This window comes from Rattus norvegicus, chromosome 3 (genome assembly GCF_021556685.1).
Source record: "Rattus norvegicus strain SHRSP/BbbUtx chromosome 3, alternate assembly SHRSP_T2T, whole genome shotgun sequence".
Taxonomy (NCBI): Eukaryota; Metazoa; Chordata; class Mammalia; order Rodentia; family Muridae; genus Rattus; species Rattus norvegicus.
In genome coordinates, this window is record NC_141536.1 from 2,116,452 (window position 1) to 2,134,671 (window position 18,220).

The 18,220-nt window shown below is 38.9% G+C and overlaps 1 protein-coding gene and 1 pseudogene across 1 annotated transcript in view; one reads left to right on the forward strand and one right to left on the reverse strand.

Moving 5' to 3' along the window:
- Positions 1-1,431: 1,431 nt before the first annotated feature.
- LOC120101881 (uncharacterized) overlaps positions 1,432-18,220 on the reverse strand; it is a 42,104-nt gene continuing 25,315 nt past the window's right edge. Inside the window, exons 4-6 of the mRNA XM_087655073.1 lie at positions 7,232-7,273; positions 6,553-6,634; positions 1,432-4,877 (exon numbers count right to left, since the gene is read on the reverse strand). Coding sequence (XP_087511199.1) covers positions 4,818-4,877; positions 6,553-6,634; positions 7,232-7,273 — 184 coding nt within the window. The 3' untranslated portion in view covers positions 1,432-4,817. The remainder of the gene's footprint in view (positions 4,878-6,552; positions 6,635-7,231; positions 7,274-18,220) is intronic.
- Naa11-ps16 (N(alpha)-acetyltransferase 11, NatA catalytic subunit, pseudogene 16) lies at positions 8,210-10,044 on the forward strand (annotated as a pseudogene).

The window sequence follows — 18,220 nt, forward strand, 5'->3', positions numbered from 1 at the left end:
TGCCCTCCAGTTGAACCAGCACCATATGCTGAAAATGCTATCTTTTTTCCATTGGATGGTTTTGGCTCCTTTGTCAAAAATCAAGTGACCATAGGTGTGTGGGTTCATTTCTGGGTCTTCAATTCTATTCCATTGGTCTATCTGTCTGTCTCTGTACCAATACCATGCAGTTTTTATCACTATTGCTCTGTAATACTGCTTGAGTTCAGGGATAGTGATTCCCCCTGAAGTCCTTTTATTGTTGAGGATAGCTTTAGCTATCCTGGGTTTTTTGTTATTCCAGATGAATTTGCAAATTGTTCTGTCTAACTCTTTGACGAATTGGATTGGTATTTTGATGGGGATTGCATTGAATCTGTAGATTGCTTTTGGTAAAATGGCCACTTTTACTATATTAATCCTGCCAATCCATGAGCATGGGAGATCTTTCCATCTTCTGAGGTCTTCTTCAATTTCTTTCCTCAGTGTCTTGAAGTTCTTATTGTACAGATCTTTTACTTGCTTGGTTAAAGTCACACCGAGGTATTTTATATTATTTGGGTCTATTATGAAGGGTGTCGTTTCCCTAATTTCTTTCTCGGCTTGTTTCTCTTTTGTATAGAGGAAGGCAACTGATTTACTTGAGTTAATTTTATACCCAGCCACTTTGCTGAAGTTGTTTATCAGCTTTAGTAGTTCTCTGGTGGAACTTTTGGGATCACTTAAATATACTATCATGTCATCTGCAAATAGTGATATTTTGACCTCTTCTTTTCCGATCTGTATCCCTTTGATCTCCTTTTGTTGTCTGATTGCTCTGGCTAGAACTTCAAGAACTATATTGAATAAGTAGGGAGAGAGTGGGCAGCCTTGTCTTGTCCCTGATTTTAGTGGGATTGCTTCAAGTTTCTCTCCATTTAGTTTAATGTTAGCAACTGGTTTGCTGTATATGGCTTTTACTATGTTTAGGTATGGGCCTTGAATTCCTATTCTTTCCAGGACTTTTATCATGAAGGGGTGTTGAATTTTGTCAAATGCTTTTTCAGCATCTAATGAAATGATCATGTGGTTCTGTTCTTTCAGTTTGTTTATATAATGGATCACGTTGATGGTTTTCCGTATATTAAACCATCCCTGCATGCCTGGGATGAAGCCTACTTGATCATGGTGGATGATTGTTTTGATGTGCTCTTGAATTCGGTTTGCCAGAATTTTATTGAGTATTTTTGCGTCGATATTCATAAGGGAAATTGGTCTGAAGTTCTCTTTCTTTGTTGTGTCTTTGTGTGGTTTAGGTATAAGAGTAATTGTGGCTTCGTAGAAGGAATTCGGTAGGGCTCCATCTGTTTCAATTTTGTGGAATAGTTTGGATAATATTGGTATGAGGTCTTCTATGAAGGTTTGATAGAATTCTGCACTAAACCCGTCTGGACCTGGGCTCTTTTTGGTTGGGAGACCTTTAATGACTGCTTCTATTTCCTTAGGAGTTATGGGGTTGTTTAACTGGTTTATCTGTTCCTGATTTAACTTTGATACCTGGTATCTGTCTAGGAAATTGTCCATTTCCTGAAGATTTTCAAATTTTGTTGAATATAGGTTTTTATAGTAAGATCTGATGATTTTTTGAATTTCCACTGAATCTGTAGTTATCTCTCCCTTTTCATTTCTGATTTTGTTAATTTGGACGCACTCTCTGTGTCCTCTCGTTAGTCTGGCTAAGGGTTTATCTATCTTGTTGATTTTCTCAAAGAACCAACTTTTGGTTCTGTTGATTCTTTCTATGGTCCTTTTTGTTTCTACTTGGTTGATTTCAGCTCTGAATTTGATTATTTCCTGCCTTCTGCTCCTCCTGGGTGTATTTGCTTCTTTTTTTCTAGAGCTTTTAGGTGTGCTGTCAAGCAGCTGACATATGCTCTTTCCTGTTTCTTTCTGCAGGCACTCAGCGCTATGAGTTTTCCTCTTAGCACAGCTTTCATTGTGTCCCATAAGTTTGAGTATGTTGTATCTTCATTTTCATTGAATTCTAAAAAGTTTTTAATTTCTTTCTTTATTTCTTCCTTGCCCAGGTTATCATTGAGTAGAGCATTGTTCAATTTCCACGTATATGTGGGCATTCTTCCCTTATTGTTATTGAAGACCAGTTTTAGGCCGTGGTGGTCTGATAGCACGCATGGGATTATTTCTATCTTTCTGTACCTGTTGAGGCCTGTTTTTTGACCAATTATATGGTCAATTTTGGAGAAAGTACCATGAGGAGCTGAGAAGAAGGTATATCCTTTTGCTTTAGGATAGAATGTTCTATAAATATCCGTTAAGTCCATTTGGCTCATGACTTCTCTTAGCCTGTCGACATCACTGTTTAATTTCTGTTTCCATGATCTGTCCATTGATGAGAGTGGGGTGTTGAAATCTCCCACTATTATTGTGTGAGGTACAATGTGTGTTTTGAGCTTTAGTAAATTTCTTTTACGTATGTAGGTGCCCTTGTATTTGGGGCATAGATATTAAGGATTGAGAGTTCATCTTGGTGGATTTTTCCTTTGATGAATATGAAGTGTCCTTCCTTATCTTTTTTGATGACTTTTAGTTGGAAATTGATTTTATTTGATATTAGAATGGCTACTCCAGCTTGCTTCTTCTGACCATTTGCTTGGAAAGTTGTTTTCCAGCCTTTCACTCTGAGGTAGTGTCTGTCTTTGTCTCTGAGGTGTGTTTCCTGTAGGCAGCAGAATGCAGGGTCCTTATTGCGTATCCAGTTTGTTAATCTATGTCTTTTTATTGGGGAGTTGAGGCCATTGATATAGAGAGATATTAAGGAATAGTGATTATTGTTTCCCTTTATATTCATATTTGGATGTGAGGTTATGTTTGTGTGCTTTAATTCTGTTTGTTTTGTTGCCAAGACGATTACTTTCTTGCTTCTTCTAGGGTATAGCTTGCCTCCTTATGTTGGGCTTTACCATTTATTATCCTTTGTAGTGCTGGATTTGTAGAAAGATATTGTGTAAATTTGGTTTTGTCATGGAATATCTTGGTTTCTCCATCAATGTTAATTGAGAGTTTTGCTGGATACAGTAACCTGGGCTGGCATTTGTGTTCTCTTAGGGTCTGTATGACATCAGTCCAGGATCTTCTGGCCTTCATAGTTTCTGGCGAGAAGTCTGGTGTGATTCTGATAGGTCTGCCTTTATATGTTACTTGACCTTTTTCCCTTACTGCTTTTAATATTCTTTCTTTATTTTGTGCGTTTGGTGTTTTGACAATTATGTGACGGGAGGTGTTTCTTTTCTGGTCCAATCTATTTGGAGTTCTGTAGGCTTCTTGTATGTCTATGGGTATCTCTTTTTTAGGTTAGGGAAGTTTTCTTCTATGATTTTGTTGAAGATATTTACTGGTCCTTTGAGCTGGGAGTCTTCACTCTCTTCTATACCTATTATCCTTAGGTTTGATCTTCTCATTGAGTCCTGGATTTCCTGTATGTTTTGGACCAGTAGCTTTTTCCGCTTTACATTATCTTTGACAGTTGAGTCAATGATTTCTATGGAATCTTCTGCTCCTGAGATTCTCTCTTCCATCTCTTGTATTCTGTTGGTGAAGCTTGTATCTACAGCTCCTTGTCTCTTCTTTTGGTTTTCTATATCCAGGGTTGTTTCCATGTGTTCTTTCTTGATTGCTTCTATTTGCATTTTTAATTCCTTCAACTGTTTGATTGTGTTTTCCTGGAATTCTTTCAGGGATTTTTGTGATTCCTCTCTGTAGGCTTCTACTTGTTTATTAATGTTTTCCTGTGTTTCCCTAAGTGTGTTCATGTCTTTCTTGAAGTGCTCCAGCATCATGATCAAATATGATTTTGAAACTAGATCTTGCTTTTCTGGTGTGTTTGGATATTCCATGTTTGTTTTGGTGGGAGAATTGGGCTCCAATGATGGCATGTAGTCTTGGTTTCTGTTGCTTGGGTTCCTGCGCTTGCCTCTCGCCATCAGATTATCTCTAGTGTTACTTTGTTCTGCTATTTCTGACAGTGGCTAGACTGTCCTATAAGCCTGTGTGTCAGGAGTGCTGTAGACCTGTTTTCCTCTCTTTCAGTCAGTTATGGGGACAGAGTGTTCTGCTTTCGGGCGTGTAGTTTTTCCTCTCTACAGGTCTTCAGCTGTTCCTGTGGGCCTGTGTCTTGAGTTCACCAGGCAGCTTTCTTGCAGCAGAAAAGTTGGTCTAACCTGTGGTCCTGAGGCTCAAGTTCGCTCGTGGGGTGCTGCCCAGGGGCTCTCTGCAGCGGCAGCAACCAGGAAGACCTGTGCCGCCCCTTCCGGGAGCTTCAGTGCACCAGGGTTCCAGATGGTCTTTGGCTTTTTCCTCTGGCGTCTGAGATGTGTGTGCAGGGAGCAGTCTCTTCTGGTTTCCCAGGCTTGTCTGCCTCTCTGAAGATTTAGCTCTCCCTCCCACGGGATTTGGGTGCAGAGAACTGTTTATCCGGTCTGTTTCTTTCAGGTTCCGGCGGTGTCTCAGGCAGGTGTCCTGCCGCTCCTGGGCCCTCCCCCACGGGAGCCCAGAGGCCTTATACAGTTTCCTCTTGGGCCAGGGATGTGGGCAGGGGTGAGCAGTGTTGGTGGTCTCTTCCGCTCTGCAGCCTCAGGAGTGCCCACCTGACCAGGCGGTTGGGTCTCTCTCTCACCGGGTCTGGGAGCAGAGAGCTGCTGCGGGCCGGGATCCGCGGGTGTGGGACATCCGGTAAACACAGAACGTGCCTGGTCCTAGAGAAATTCTGCTTCCGTGTGTCCCAAGCTCACCAGGCAGCTTTCTTGCAGCAGAAAATTTGGTCTTACCTGTGGTCCCGAGGCTCAGGTTCGCTCGTGGGGTGCTGCCCAGGGGCTCTCTGCAGCGGCAGCAACCAGGAAGACCTGTGAGAAGAATGTTTTGATGATCTGATATTATCTCTTCAAAGACAAAAAGGATACAAACATATAACATGAATAAAAGTTATAATTATCTATTACCAATCTTCTGAACTACACAAAAGGTTTTTAATAATTATGGTAGGATAAAATATTAAAGCACTAGAGTCATGGGAGAGAATTAGTAAAAATGTTCATGTTAAAGCAAATGGATCTAAGTCACAAAAGTGTACAACACTGAGCATTTGCCATAGCTAAAGTCAAACGGCAGAGGCAAGAGAACATTTCCCTATGGGACATTCTGCTCTTCTGCTCTTCTCTGTCCCGAGGACACATATGGTTCAGCCAAGGTAATGAGTGTTCCCTGGTTTATGTCACTGACTCAAAATCTATTTTATACTATTTTTAGTTACTGTTTTGTGTAACGTGGACCTGGTATGAGGAAGAAATTGCTTGGTGATCTAAAATATCTTCATTATAGTGTCCTTTGTAAGTCTAGTGCAGTGCCCACAGTGACATGTTAGAACACTGACTCTAGGTGTACCCATTAGCATTTATGAAATGCAGAGAGGTGGTGATCCCTGAGTCACAGTCTATTCTGCTTTACAGTAGGAAATGTCTTCAATGCTCTACATGTTACATAGTAGTTAAATTTTTGATCTGCACTAAACCCAATACAGGAAAGTGAACAATAATATAAGCCTGAGAAAAATAGACAATTATTCAATAGATATTTATGTTTATCTCAATGATAGAACTACTGTATAGTATTGTGAGGTTGTGAGTTTTATCCTAAACACCATACACAAAGATGAACACACACACAAACACACACACACACACACACACACACACACACTCACACACACACACACATATACCACTGTTAAATTTATAAAGGTAATTTCTGAACAGAAGTCACATGCAAAGATACCCTCATGACTAGATTATGAAAATAAACATGAGGATGAAAGCCATGACTTTGTAGCTGGAGTTCAGAGGAAGATATAAGGATGCATAGTAAGAGACTTAAAGAAAGAGCACAGAATGGAGATAAAGAGCTAATATAACATTGAACACTTAGGAATGGAGATAAAGAGCTAATATATCATTGAACACTTAGGTATGGAGTGTTATGGTTATAACACTTAGGTATATCAATAATGCTTTATGATAATATAAAATAAAAATTGCTTACTAGACATAAATATTTTAAAATGAATAAGGAATAGAGGAAACAACACACAGTTAAGATATAAGCAATAAGGACTCAGGAGGGGGCAGTTTAATTGTACTAATAATACTCCACTTGGAAATATATGCTGTTGGAAATATTTGGTTCAATTTTCAGTGATATAACAAAAAGTATTTCCTCTTTTTGGATCTCTAGTACATGAATCAGTCTTGTTTCATGTTGCTCTCTACACATCACATATGAGAGTCCTATGTCTGCATTGACTACAGATATAATTTAATATAATTTAATGTAAAATAATTTAATTAGTTCCACAAAACTGTCTAAATTCTCTCCCTCAGTCTCTCTGTCCCTCTGTCCCTCTCTCCCTCTGTCCTGCTCTCCCCATCCATGCTCTTCTTATGTCTCCATCTTCCATTACTTTACAAACTGTCTCTCTCCTAGTCATGAACATGGAATATTAGTTTTGGTTTTGTATTCACATACAGTGTCACAGCATGCAATGTTCTCAGTGAATATCTGCATGGGAAGTTGCATTTTGTTGTGTTTCTTGGCTTCATGAATGGATCTGTGAAATGCAACAAAAATATATAATACAGCAAGATTAATTAGGAGCATATTTCAAGCTAATCCCTGTCAATATTTTTTCAGAATCATCTTAGCTTTCAATATAAGAAAATAAGTTCAGCAATATTCATTATTTGACTGGTGAATACTCAAAAAATGTTTCAGAAACAGATATAGTCAGGTAATAACACATTGACCTAAGTAGTATAGCCAGTCCTCAAAATGATGTGCCTGAAACAAACAGAAGAATAGAAATTTGCTTGACCTCAAAGGAGGAAGCAGCAGATGGTTGGAATGTGTATGATAGAGTGACATCTACTTAGTGGAACTTAAAATAAGACTTGAGAGTACTGTTTACTCTAATATGAAGAGGAAATAATAAATGCAGAACTTCCACCAAATTAAATAAAATAAGGAATGGACAAGAGAATGCAAAGCATTTTCCATTGACCATCTAATTAACAACTGATTTCGAGACAGAATATCAAATGTGTGTGTGTGTGTGTGTGTGTGTGTGTGTGTGTGTGTGTGTGTATATATGCACATACTACCATTCCTATATCACCAAGGAATTAAAATATTAACAAAAGTAAAATACCTTTGTAGAAAGAAATACCAGCAAATGATCTGTTCCATGGAACTGTGAAATTGAAAAATACTAGAGTCATGATAAATGGTAAGATTTTTAAGGTTATTATGCATAAAAATATCTTACGTCTGTGGTCATCAATTATGTTATAGGTATATTTGGCAGTCTCTACACGATTCCACCTCTAAATGACCTAATTTTTGTACTGCCGTGCTGTCATGTGACACTTTACCATCCCAAATATAATATTTCTCATATTTGATAAAAGAGAAACCCTAAGTATTAAATAACAAACTTTTGAGATTTTACCAGAGGAATAGAAAACATTCAGAGAACAAAAGGTGATCTTCTCTTTTGTCAGAGTCTATGACAAATGCTTTTCCATGTAAAGAGCAAAGTCACAGAGCCTAGAATGCTCATAAAACTTGTGTTTGTGTTATTTGAGTCAACTGTGTGATGACACTAAGAATTTGGATAGAAGAATGAAAAGAGCCCAAATATGGAGTATGCATGAACTTTTCATGTGGAAAAAAATTTGAATTTTGGTGTATGTTTGATTAGAGCAGAAGGCACGTGCTACACAATCCCTGTGATTCCATCAACTACACTCAATATAATATCAATATGCCATGAGCACATCTTCTCATGAAAGATTAGAATGCAAATTTGAAATCTTCCTGAACTCTGAAAATTATACCTGACTCTGATGGTCTAATGACATCAGTCCTTTTTAATTGACTATAAAAACCAGTGATATTCTTCTGCAGAGACATTCAAATACTTGAGTATTGCATGAGTAACTTTTCATCATTCAATTAAATACTAATTTTTAAGAAAATGTGGGAGTATATAAAGTATTTTTCAAATTTAATTATACTACACAATATTATTGGGAAGAGATAGATCTGTGTAGTTTTACGACACAGATAAAATCAGATCATTTTGGGAAGAAGAATGTCTAGGATAGATAAGATCTTGTCTTGTTCACATTCTTCTAGGACAATGCACCTCTGTCCTGCCCCATGGATCTTGTGGAGTCTTGAACGTCGAAGATCAAAACATAAAGCACACTGGTGCTTTGCTCATTGTTCCGGCCCTGTGGGCTCACACGAGGTTAGAGGTAGCTCGCGAGGTCATGCTGTGCAAGCGCGTCCAAAGTGTTGTACATGCTTCCGCATCTACACAATGGCTGGCAGGTAGACCGGCCAATCCTTTCAGAGGAGGACTGTGTGGTCATCATTTACTTCGGACACGACTAGGACCTCAATTGCATGAAGATATACAAAGTTCTGTACAGCATCGCCGAAACGAAATGGAAGATAGTGAGAGATCTTCCTCATCTTGTATGAGTTCCGTTTGGATAACCCAGGTGTCTTAAAGCAAATGGTGCTGGTGTCGCTTGTGCTCTGTGGCATCCTCTCTGATTCTCCCGAGTCTGATAGGCTTTTCTGCCGCCAATATGAGCATCTGCTGGGCTCGGCCATATGACCTGACAAACATACAGCACTGCAACCTGCTCTGCCTGCCCGAGAACTACCAGATGAAGTACTACTATCATGGCCTCTCGTGGCCCAGCTCTCCTACATTGCTGAGGATGAGGTTGGGAAGATTGTGGGTTATGTTCTGGCCAAAATGGAAGAGGATCCTGATAGCATCCCTCATGGACACATCACCCCACTGGCTGTGAAGCGCTGCCACCTAAGCTTTGCCCTGGCCAAGAAGCTAATGGACCAGGCCTCTCAGGCCATGATAGAGGACTTCAGTGCAAAGTATGTCTCCCTGCATGCCAGGAAGAGCAACCGAGCAGCCTTGCACCTCTGTTCCAGCACCCTGAACTTCCAGGTTAGTGAGGTGGAGCCCAAGTACTATGCAGATGGCGAAGATGCATATGCTCTGAAGCGAGATCTCTCACAGATGGCAGATGAGCTGAGAAGGCAACTGGAGCTGAAGAAAGGCAGATATGTCGTTTTTGGTTCCAAGGAGAATCAGGGTAGCACACTTCCTGGTTCCGAAGAGGCCTATCAGCAGGACAACCTGGCTGGAGGTGACAGTGGCAGCAATGGCAAAGATAGCACTGATGTCCAAGACAGCTTGCAGACCTTGGGGTCCGCCTCTTAGGACCTGCTTGAGCACAACAGGTCTTCGTATTTTAGTCATATTGTTCTTGGGAACCTTGTTCTGCAGTCCTGTGACGCAAATGGCTCTCCTTTTGATGCTTAGCAACCTTCTGCATAACCTGTATGATCATGGAGGCACACCTGGACACAGAACCTGTTGTGCGGGAGTCAAGGAGGCCTGAGGACTGCCATGCAGAGCCTTTCTTGGCTTCTTCATGCTGCCATCAGATTCTGTTCAGTGCTGTACTGGTTCTGTATATCCTGCAGGTTTCCATACCCTAGAATGCTAAACAGGAAGTGGGGACAACTTGAGAATACCCCAGTGTCCTGCATTTGCCAGTGTTTATCTGGGTTTTCCTTGGAGTAGAATCGTCAAGCTAGTCCTCATGCCCTCTCCCTTTTGGGGAGTTATCCACTCTTGCTTTCTGGGGAACTGCCTGGACTTGCCCTCCCTTCTTTTGAAGAAGAATGCTCTCTTTCCTCGTGGGAGACGATGATAGGTTCTGGACTAATATGGGAGCAGAATTTGTAGATCTTAAGGAAATGACAAGCAGAAATTAAACTGCAATCTCTAACCTGAACAAATAAAAATATAAGGAGAAGAAAAAACCCAAACAAACAACAAAACAAAAAACAAAAACAAAACAAAAAACCGTAAAGCACCTACATACATGTGGAAATGGATATAATGAAGAGTATAGAAAAATCTAGGATCATGATAGAAGGCGGAAAGTTGAGTTGGCATCCTGTATACAATTAGACTAAAATTGACTCTATTTTTGCAAACATTTTGGGATGATGAAAGCATTTGGTGAAAGGAGTTACTGGATAGATACACACTCTTCAATGGTCACCAATAACCATAGCCTGATTTTTGTTTCCTAATTGGAGAATATTAGAATGAGTATACTCATTCAATGGGAAGTGAATTACACTCCATTAATTTGACCCACAATTTCTGAAGTTATCATCTTGTGCTCACAGGTCCGAACTCTAGGTCTTACCGAAAGGTGGCAACAACATATCCCATCGGCCAGTATAGGTAAATGGACTTGGAAGCAGCAGTGTTGTCTGACCTGAATGCGTCCAGTTCATCACCAATCCACAGGTAAGCCAATAAAATGACATGTTTTATCTTAAATTTCTTATTTTTATAAAGAGAATCAAATATCTGTTAGTTTAATTTGCATTGTAGTTGGTGTTGTGGTAAAACCAAGTTCTTCCTGCCCCAGAGCAAAAAAGGACACATCCATTGCTAAATCTAAGCACAGCGGCACTCACAGAAAGCCACCTGTATCAATATTTCTTACCTGGATTTAGTTAAGGAGTAACTATTTTGCTTTGTTTTTTTTCCCATAATACACAAAGGAAATTATTTCAAGATTTTTTATTTTAATTAATTACATGGAAAAATCTTTCCAGAATATAAACAAAAATATTGTTTGACTTAGTAAAATTTTCTGTTGTCTATCTCCCTGTACTAAAATATTCAATAACCTCATTCTAGTAGCTCCTGTAGAAAACCCGCAAATTACATATCACACAAGTAACCAAAAAGGAGATCATTTTTTCCAATAATTTAGCCAAATAATTAGAATAATGTCTCCTATCAAGCATTCTGGTATTATTAGAAGTGTTTTTAAGAAACAATAATCTTTGAAGCATAAATTTTATCCTTTTGTCATTCTTTTTCTGAGTAATTTGTTCTTTGAGAATTCTACATTAAAATACAATGCATTTGATGATTGTTTTTGTCACTTTCTCCTTCCATTCTATCTCCTGACAGATCTCCTCCCCACACTCATGATTTTTTTTTTTGTATTTTTTTAATGATGGATGGTGCATTTGCTGTGTAAACCTAGGTATTGAACTTTCCTTCTGATACTCGTGAGCTAATATGTGGCTAGATAACTGAAGATAATGACTCCCTCTCAAATTCAGGGGACAGAATATCACAAGAATAAATCATGGTTCAAGAATCCTGTATATAAACCTTTAATATTTAAAACATGGGAAGACTAATTGCACTACAAAGAAAGATTCCTCATATAATCTAATGTAACATACTATAGTTAAAATACAAGCCATCGTGCAACATGTACTTCAAGATATACATACACACATGTCTCAATAATGAGATATTTATATTTACATTTTATATTCACCATTTAAGCATATATATAAAATTTCCAAGAAATGTTTGAACCTGAAACTTCTAATTCCAATGTCTGATAAGAGATAATCTTCCTTGAAAATGGAAATAACAATAATCACTCCTTATAAACTTGATAAACTTCTTTCCATAATGTGAATGGGAATCTAAAAATAGTTTTAATTACAATTGCTTCATGACAGAAGGGATCATATGTACTGTCTTTAAGAAACCAACCATTTCCGTTTCCTTTATTCGCAGCACAAAGTTAAGTTTACTTCCTTCCATCAACTACACTTATATGGCAAATGATCAGTTTATTTCTTTTTACATTTCTGATGAGTTGATTAGTATCTTTTAATATAAAATGTGAAGATTTCCCACTGTGGAAAGAAAAGGAGCTCTGTACCAAAAAAAAAAAAAAAAAAAAAAAAAACCAAGAAAGATGGACAGATTGACAGACACCCAGTCCATTCTTTTATTTTCAGCCTGCCTCAGACACTAATTACCATTTTCTGTGAAGGAGCTTACATGACTGATCAGGGTTGCAAGAAAAACATACCAAGTTGGTGTATTTATAATGTATAGAAGAACTCTCACCTGAATATTTTATTTTTCTCACAATCTGTGAAATGGATCTTCTGGAAAATGATTCACTGATGATCAGAAAATTTAACCCCTGCCCCCCCAAAAATGGAATAGACTATTTTATTGATGTTTGTCTGATAAATTTATGTACTTATGAGAACACCACTTAAGATATTTACTTGATAGTATCAATACCAGCATCACATATTCTAGAAGGCTGTGATCATAAGTAGTGGAGATTATACATGATGTGGTCCCAGAAAACATCTCTATGGCCATACATTCTAATATAACCAAGTACACAGTTTCATTCAATCACAACAGTTTTCTCTAGTGTCTGCAGAATCACCAAGCAAGACTTAGTGCCAGCAGTTTCCCTTGATAGTGGAGAGATTGAAGCTGTTTCCTATCTCTTCATGCTAATCTGGAAGCTATGAGGTCAGGAGGTTTACATGTGTAGCTCCTTATGACCAACAATCTTGCTTCTGTAATCTATTTGTAAACACCAAGCAAGAAGGCTCCTGCTTATCAGGAGTTTAATATTTTATTTAGAGAAATGTGTCACTATATAGTTCACAGGGCTCTCATTACCAGTTGTAATACTCCTAAGTTAGTTTTTAAAAAATGCTAGAAATGTGGGCACATGCCTGCATAACTGTGTCCTTGGTAGCTTGTCGCTAATCTTTCACCAGATTCAAACAGCAGAGTGGTACCTTAATTAATTAATTTTTTAAATGTGCCCAAAGAATGTGTCAAAACAAATTGAGAAATATATAGGAGTAGTCCAGTAAGCATCAACCCTACTCAAAGAAGCATATGCTACTAAGGAAACTTGAGAGTAAGAGAAATCTCCCCTAGAATTGTCAATTAGATTGCCTATCTAATACCAAATACAAATTCCTGAAAACACAAATGCAAGCAATATTACACTGACTGAGTAGGTTATATTTAAGTACTTAGAAACTATACATATATATGTATCCATAAATATCTATTATATATGTGTATCTTATGTTAGCTTACATATAAAATAATGAGTAAGAATGAGTAATAAAAAAAAACCCAGAAAGCCATGATTTCAAAAGAGAACAAGGAGGGGTATATGGAAGGATGTAGAAGGACATGGAAGAGGAAAAAGAAGGAGAATGTAAAGTAATTACAATCTCAAAAATAGAGGAAGTTATACACAGTTTTGTACCTTAAGGTCTTTCCACTGAGTAGCCTCTTAGAGTAAGGAAAGCATGATGCGTATACTTACAGTAAACTTACTTAAGTTGCTTTGTTATGAATGTTCATGGGTTTTTGGTACTAATTTTTGTTCTTTACCTGTACTTGTAATGTTATTTCTTATAAGGTATTGAAAAGCACATCATTCACTATGATAAAACTAAAACAGAAACACATTGTAATTTAATACTTCATGAAATATTTTGCTATGATATATATTGGATGAAATGAAGAATAAATTGTGGGGATTGGAGCATCCACCAACTATGTGTCTCTGTTGAGGTTTATGTGTGGTGGGCTGCAGCATTATTTCTTCTAACATAATCTATGGGGTATGTGTGAATATGTGTAAGGGTTGTGTGTGTGTGATGGTTAGAGCATTGTTCTTTTATCTATCAATTTTGTGTGCTTGTATGCATACATGTATGCATGTATGCATGTATGTATGTATATATGTATATGTGCAGAGTTTGCATGAATGAGGGTTGGAGCTTCCACCCTCATTCACCACATATGTGTATGTACAATGTTTTTGTCTATGGTAGTTTGGAATATTGTTCCTTTCACCCATCAACAATATGTATGTAGGTAGGTATATGTGCAAAGGTTATTGCCTTTCTGGGTGTGTGTTGATTTCTCAGGCCACCTATTGCGTGTACTTACGCATCCAGGTATGAAATATTTGAAGCCTGCTTGATGGAGGTCTGCATTAACTAATCTATGTGTGAATGTACATATATCTGTCTATAGGTCTCTATGCATATACGTCTGTGTGTTTGTATGCATATATTTGTGTATATGAAATTATTGGACTTTGTCTTTTGTTTCATCCACTCAGTGCGTGTGTTCCTGCCTCTGTGTGTTCATGTGTGTATTTGTGTTTGTGTGTGTGTGTGTGTGTGTGTGTGGAGAGAGAGAGAGAGAGAGAGAGAGAGAGAGAGAGAGAGAGAAAGAGAGAGAAAATTTTCTCTCTTTCCTTCTCTTTCTTGCTGGCCCCAAGGAGTTAGAAAAAGTTCATAGTTTTTCCAATACCCTCAGGGACTTTCAGCCCCAGTAATTTAAGCGTTGTTCCCTCATAAAAAGGTCTGCTGAGTAACTTCTCTGATTTCTGGCTTCCTTTGGCAGCAGCATCTTTAGGTATCTGGATCCAACAATCAGAAGCTCTAAGCACTGACCCTCAATGGCTGCCTGCCTCAGTTTGCACACCAGATGGATGCCAAAGCTGGTCTTTGTCAGGATAGTACAGATTTCCTAATGGTGCTTTCAACCTTAGTTCCTATTAGAGTAGGTAACTGAAGAGGTATGAGAGATAACTCTTATGTTTCTTTAACATGATAGATGTCCCTCATATTTTTCTAAATTTAGAAATATCTTGATCATTGTGCCATGTAAAGTATTGATTGTCGTTCATGTGCATGTTTTAACTTTTGCAATTTATTTATTGACTTTTAAAGCTTTTAATTCCAACACTAACTTCCAAATGGCAACAGAAGAAAAGTAAAAAAACATTAGGGGCAGAAGAATAATTTGGATCATGTGCGTTGGAATAGAGGTACTGAACAGAACCACTCGAGTGGGAAGGTAAGAGTGTCCTTATCTCTTAGTGACTCATGTGGTAGAAACAGCACCATGACATGTGTGAGTGAAACTTTCCAAGAACTGTTGACTGGATGGGGTGGTGGTACATGCCTTTAATCCCAGCACTCAGGAGGCAAAGACAGACATATTTCTGTAAGTTTTAAGCCGCCCTGGTCTACACACCAAGTTGCAGAAGAGCCAGGGATGTTTCTCAGGGACTAAAACGCAGGAGTATAACTGCAACTTTTTAAAACCTATTTTTAATGATGGTTCTTACGTATTTTAACTTTCCTTTTAGCCATTTTTACCAGAGGTAGTGGGAAAGAAAGGATATGGGGGAGTGGACTTGTTTAGAAATGGTTTTTAGAGCAACTCCCATCTGTTTTTTCAGATGGAAAATCGGCAGTTCAGTTCACAGGTCAGCAGCAGCAGCTTGATCTACTCACAAACCCTTCACAGACAAATCAGCGATCCAGTTCGGTAGACTCTGGATAGTAAACAGCTTTGGAACTACCTGGCAGAGCCAGGCAGGCCTCAGCAGGCATGAGTCAGCAAGACATACTGATTTCATGACTCCCTGAAAATGTCTACACAGCATGCATATCAAAATCTTTCTTAGCAGGGAGAGACTACTCAGTTCTTGCAATTATTCAGGGCACTAGCCTGGCATGCTCGCACACGCCTCTAATTCCACCATTCCGGACACAAAGGCAGGCAGATCTCTGAGTTTAAGACCATCCTGATCAATAGAGTAAATTAGAGAATATCCAGAGGTACCTATATACCCTGGGGCTGAAGGGTAACCGGGCCCTTCAGAAGTTTTAGAAGAATTTCTTGATTACCATACACAAGATTTAAGGAAATGGGTGGTCCTTTCTCTGACCCCAGATATCTTAATCAAACAATTGGCTTTTGAAAATACTAATAGAGAAACACTGTCTCAAAAACCAACTAACCAACCAAACAGACAGAGAAAGCCAAATGAAAAACAACAACAAAACAAAAGAAAGAAAACACTAATCCATACTCTTAAGTGAACTCACCCCCAAGTTATTTCTGAATTGTAAATAAAAATGCCTACACTCAAAAGCTGTGCAGAATTGAAATCGGTGTTCCCTGGTGTTCCCAGCTTGGGGGTGGGAGGAGACCATGACAGGGTAAGATAGAAGAAGGTAAACAGAGCAGAGGAGAAGCCACCGTGAGGTAAGAATCTTTAGATAATGGCCATGTGAATTGGCTAATTGGGGTTAAAAGCAGTCCAGACAAAACCATGGCAAATTATATAATGAAATTATTGGCTGAGAAATATACATAATAGTGTACAGGATAGCTATCCGCACAGTTCATGTGCTAATTAAGGATTATCATAAATATAAAGCTTGTATGCATCTTTTATCCAGAAACTAATTGGACAAAGGATGGGTAGAAATTCATGGTTGAGATTAAATACTTTCTATTACACAAAACCAGACTCCAGCACCTAGAATTACAATCTTCCCAATCCCAGATACCTACAGACTAGTATAAAAACACAACCAGTAACAGCCAGGGCATTCAAATGTCTATTAGAGACCATCAACACTATCACAGAAGGCCCTGAATATGTCAACATGACTGAAGAACTAGAATAAAAAAGAGTGTAAAACAGCATTTGCACATATGATAGAGGTCTTTACAGAGAAAAATAAAGAAATCTGTGAAAACCCTAACTGTGGAAGGAAACAAATAAAGAAAACCTAAACAGGGAGATGTCGATGAGAAAAATGTAGGAACTCAAATAGTCTCTCAGAGGCAGATTTTAATAACAGACTACAACAGATGGAATAGAGAATCTCAGGCACTGAAGAGATGATAGGAGGAATGGATACATAGATAGAGGAATATGTTAAATCCAAAAGCAGGAAAAGAGTGGAGGGGGAAAAGGAAGAAAGGAAATGGAAAGATAGAAAGAAAGAAAGAAAGAAAGAAAGAAAGAAAGAAAAGAAAGAAAGAAAGAAAGAAAGGAAGGAAGAAAGGAAGGAAGAAAGAAAGAGGGGTTGGGGATTTAGCTCAGTGGTAGAGCCTTTGCCTAGCAAATGCAAGGCCCTGGGTTCAGTCCCCTGCTCCGAAAAAAAGAAAAAAAAGAAAGAAAGAAGGAAGGAAGGAAGGAGAGAAGGAAGGAAGGAAGGAAGGAAGGAAGGAAGGAAGGAAGGAAGGAAAAATAAAGAAAGAAAGTCAATCCTGTAAGAAAACATCCAAGAAATAGATAGGGCTTTTCTACAAAATAACAAAGATAATAATAAAATGATAAAGACAATAAAGTATATAAGAAGGAGGAAAAGAAACTCGGGTCAAAAGCAAAAAACCCAAAAAACAAAACAAAGAAAAATACATTCTCAACAAAAATACAGAAGAAAATGTCCTTAACTTAAATAAGAGACTTATCAAAGTGAAAGGAGCAAACAGAGTATGAAATTGCCTGGAGTTGAAAAAGAATACCCCTGGGCATATATTACCTAAGCCAGTAAGCATGGAGAACAAATAAAGGGTAATAAAAGCTGCAAGGGGAAAAGGACTAGTAACATATAAATGCAGTCCTCCTATAATAATTACACACTACTTCTCCCTAGAGACTCTAAGAGTCATAAGAGCCTAGATAGATGTGCTGCAGACTAAGAGCCCAGACTAATAAAATTGTATTTTAGTTGACTCTACAGCTAGGGAACGGGCTCGGGCTCGAACTCGGGCTCAGGCTCAGGCTAGGGCTAGGGTTCAGGCTTGGGTGAGGTCTTGGGCCAGGGATAGGGCTAGGGTATGTGCTCTGGCTCAGGATAGGGCTTGGTCTCCCACTCGGACCAGTTCCGGAGCTCGGGCTGGTGCTCAGACTAGGGTTAGTTCTAGGGCCAAGTCTAGGGCTAGGTCTTGGGCTAGGGCTCAAGCTGGGGCTTGGGTTCTTGCTTGGGTCACAGCTAGGGCTTGGGCTCAGGCTAAGGTATGGGCTCGGTCTCAGGCTCAGGCTAAGGCATGGGCTTGGTCTCAGGCTAGGACTTGGGCTCAGGCTAGGACTTGGGCTCAGGCTAGGGACAGGATGGAGTTGGGGGCTCACCCAGGGATGTGGATTCTGACCGGGGAGGGCAGGGGCACCAGGGAGTATGAGAGTACGTGTCACACCTCATACAGTGCTGCAGTCTTTGTACTGGACAAGGTAAGGAAGCAATGAATCTGTAAAGAGCCTGGCCCTGGTTTTTCATGCTATGAAACCAACCGAATCAGAGGGAGGGGTATTTTATGACTTATGTACTTGAAAGGGGACATAGAGACTCTATGTGCACGGGCAGAGAAACCTAGTCGAAAGAC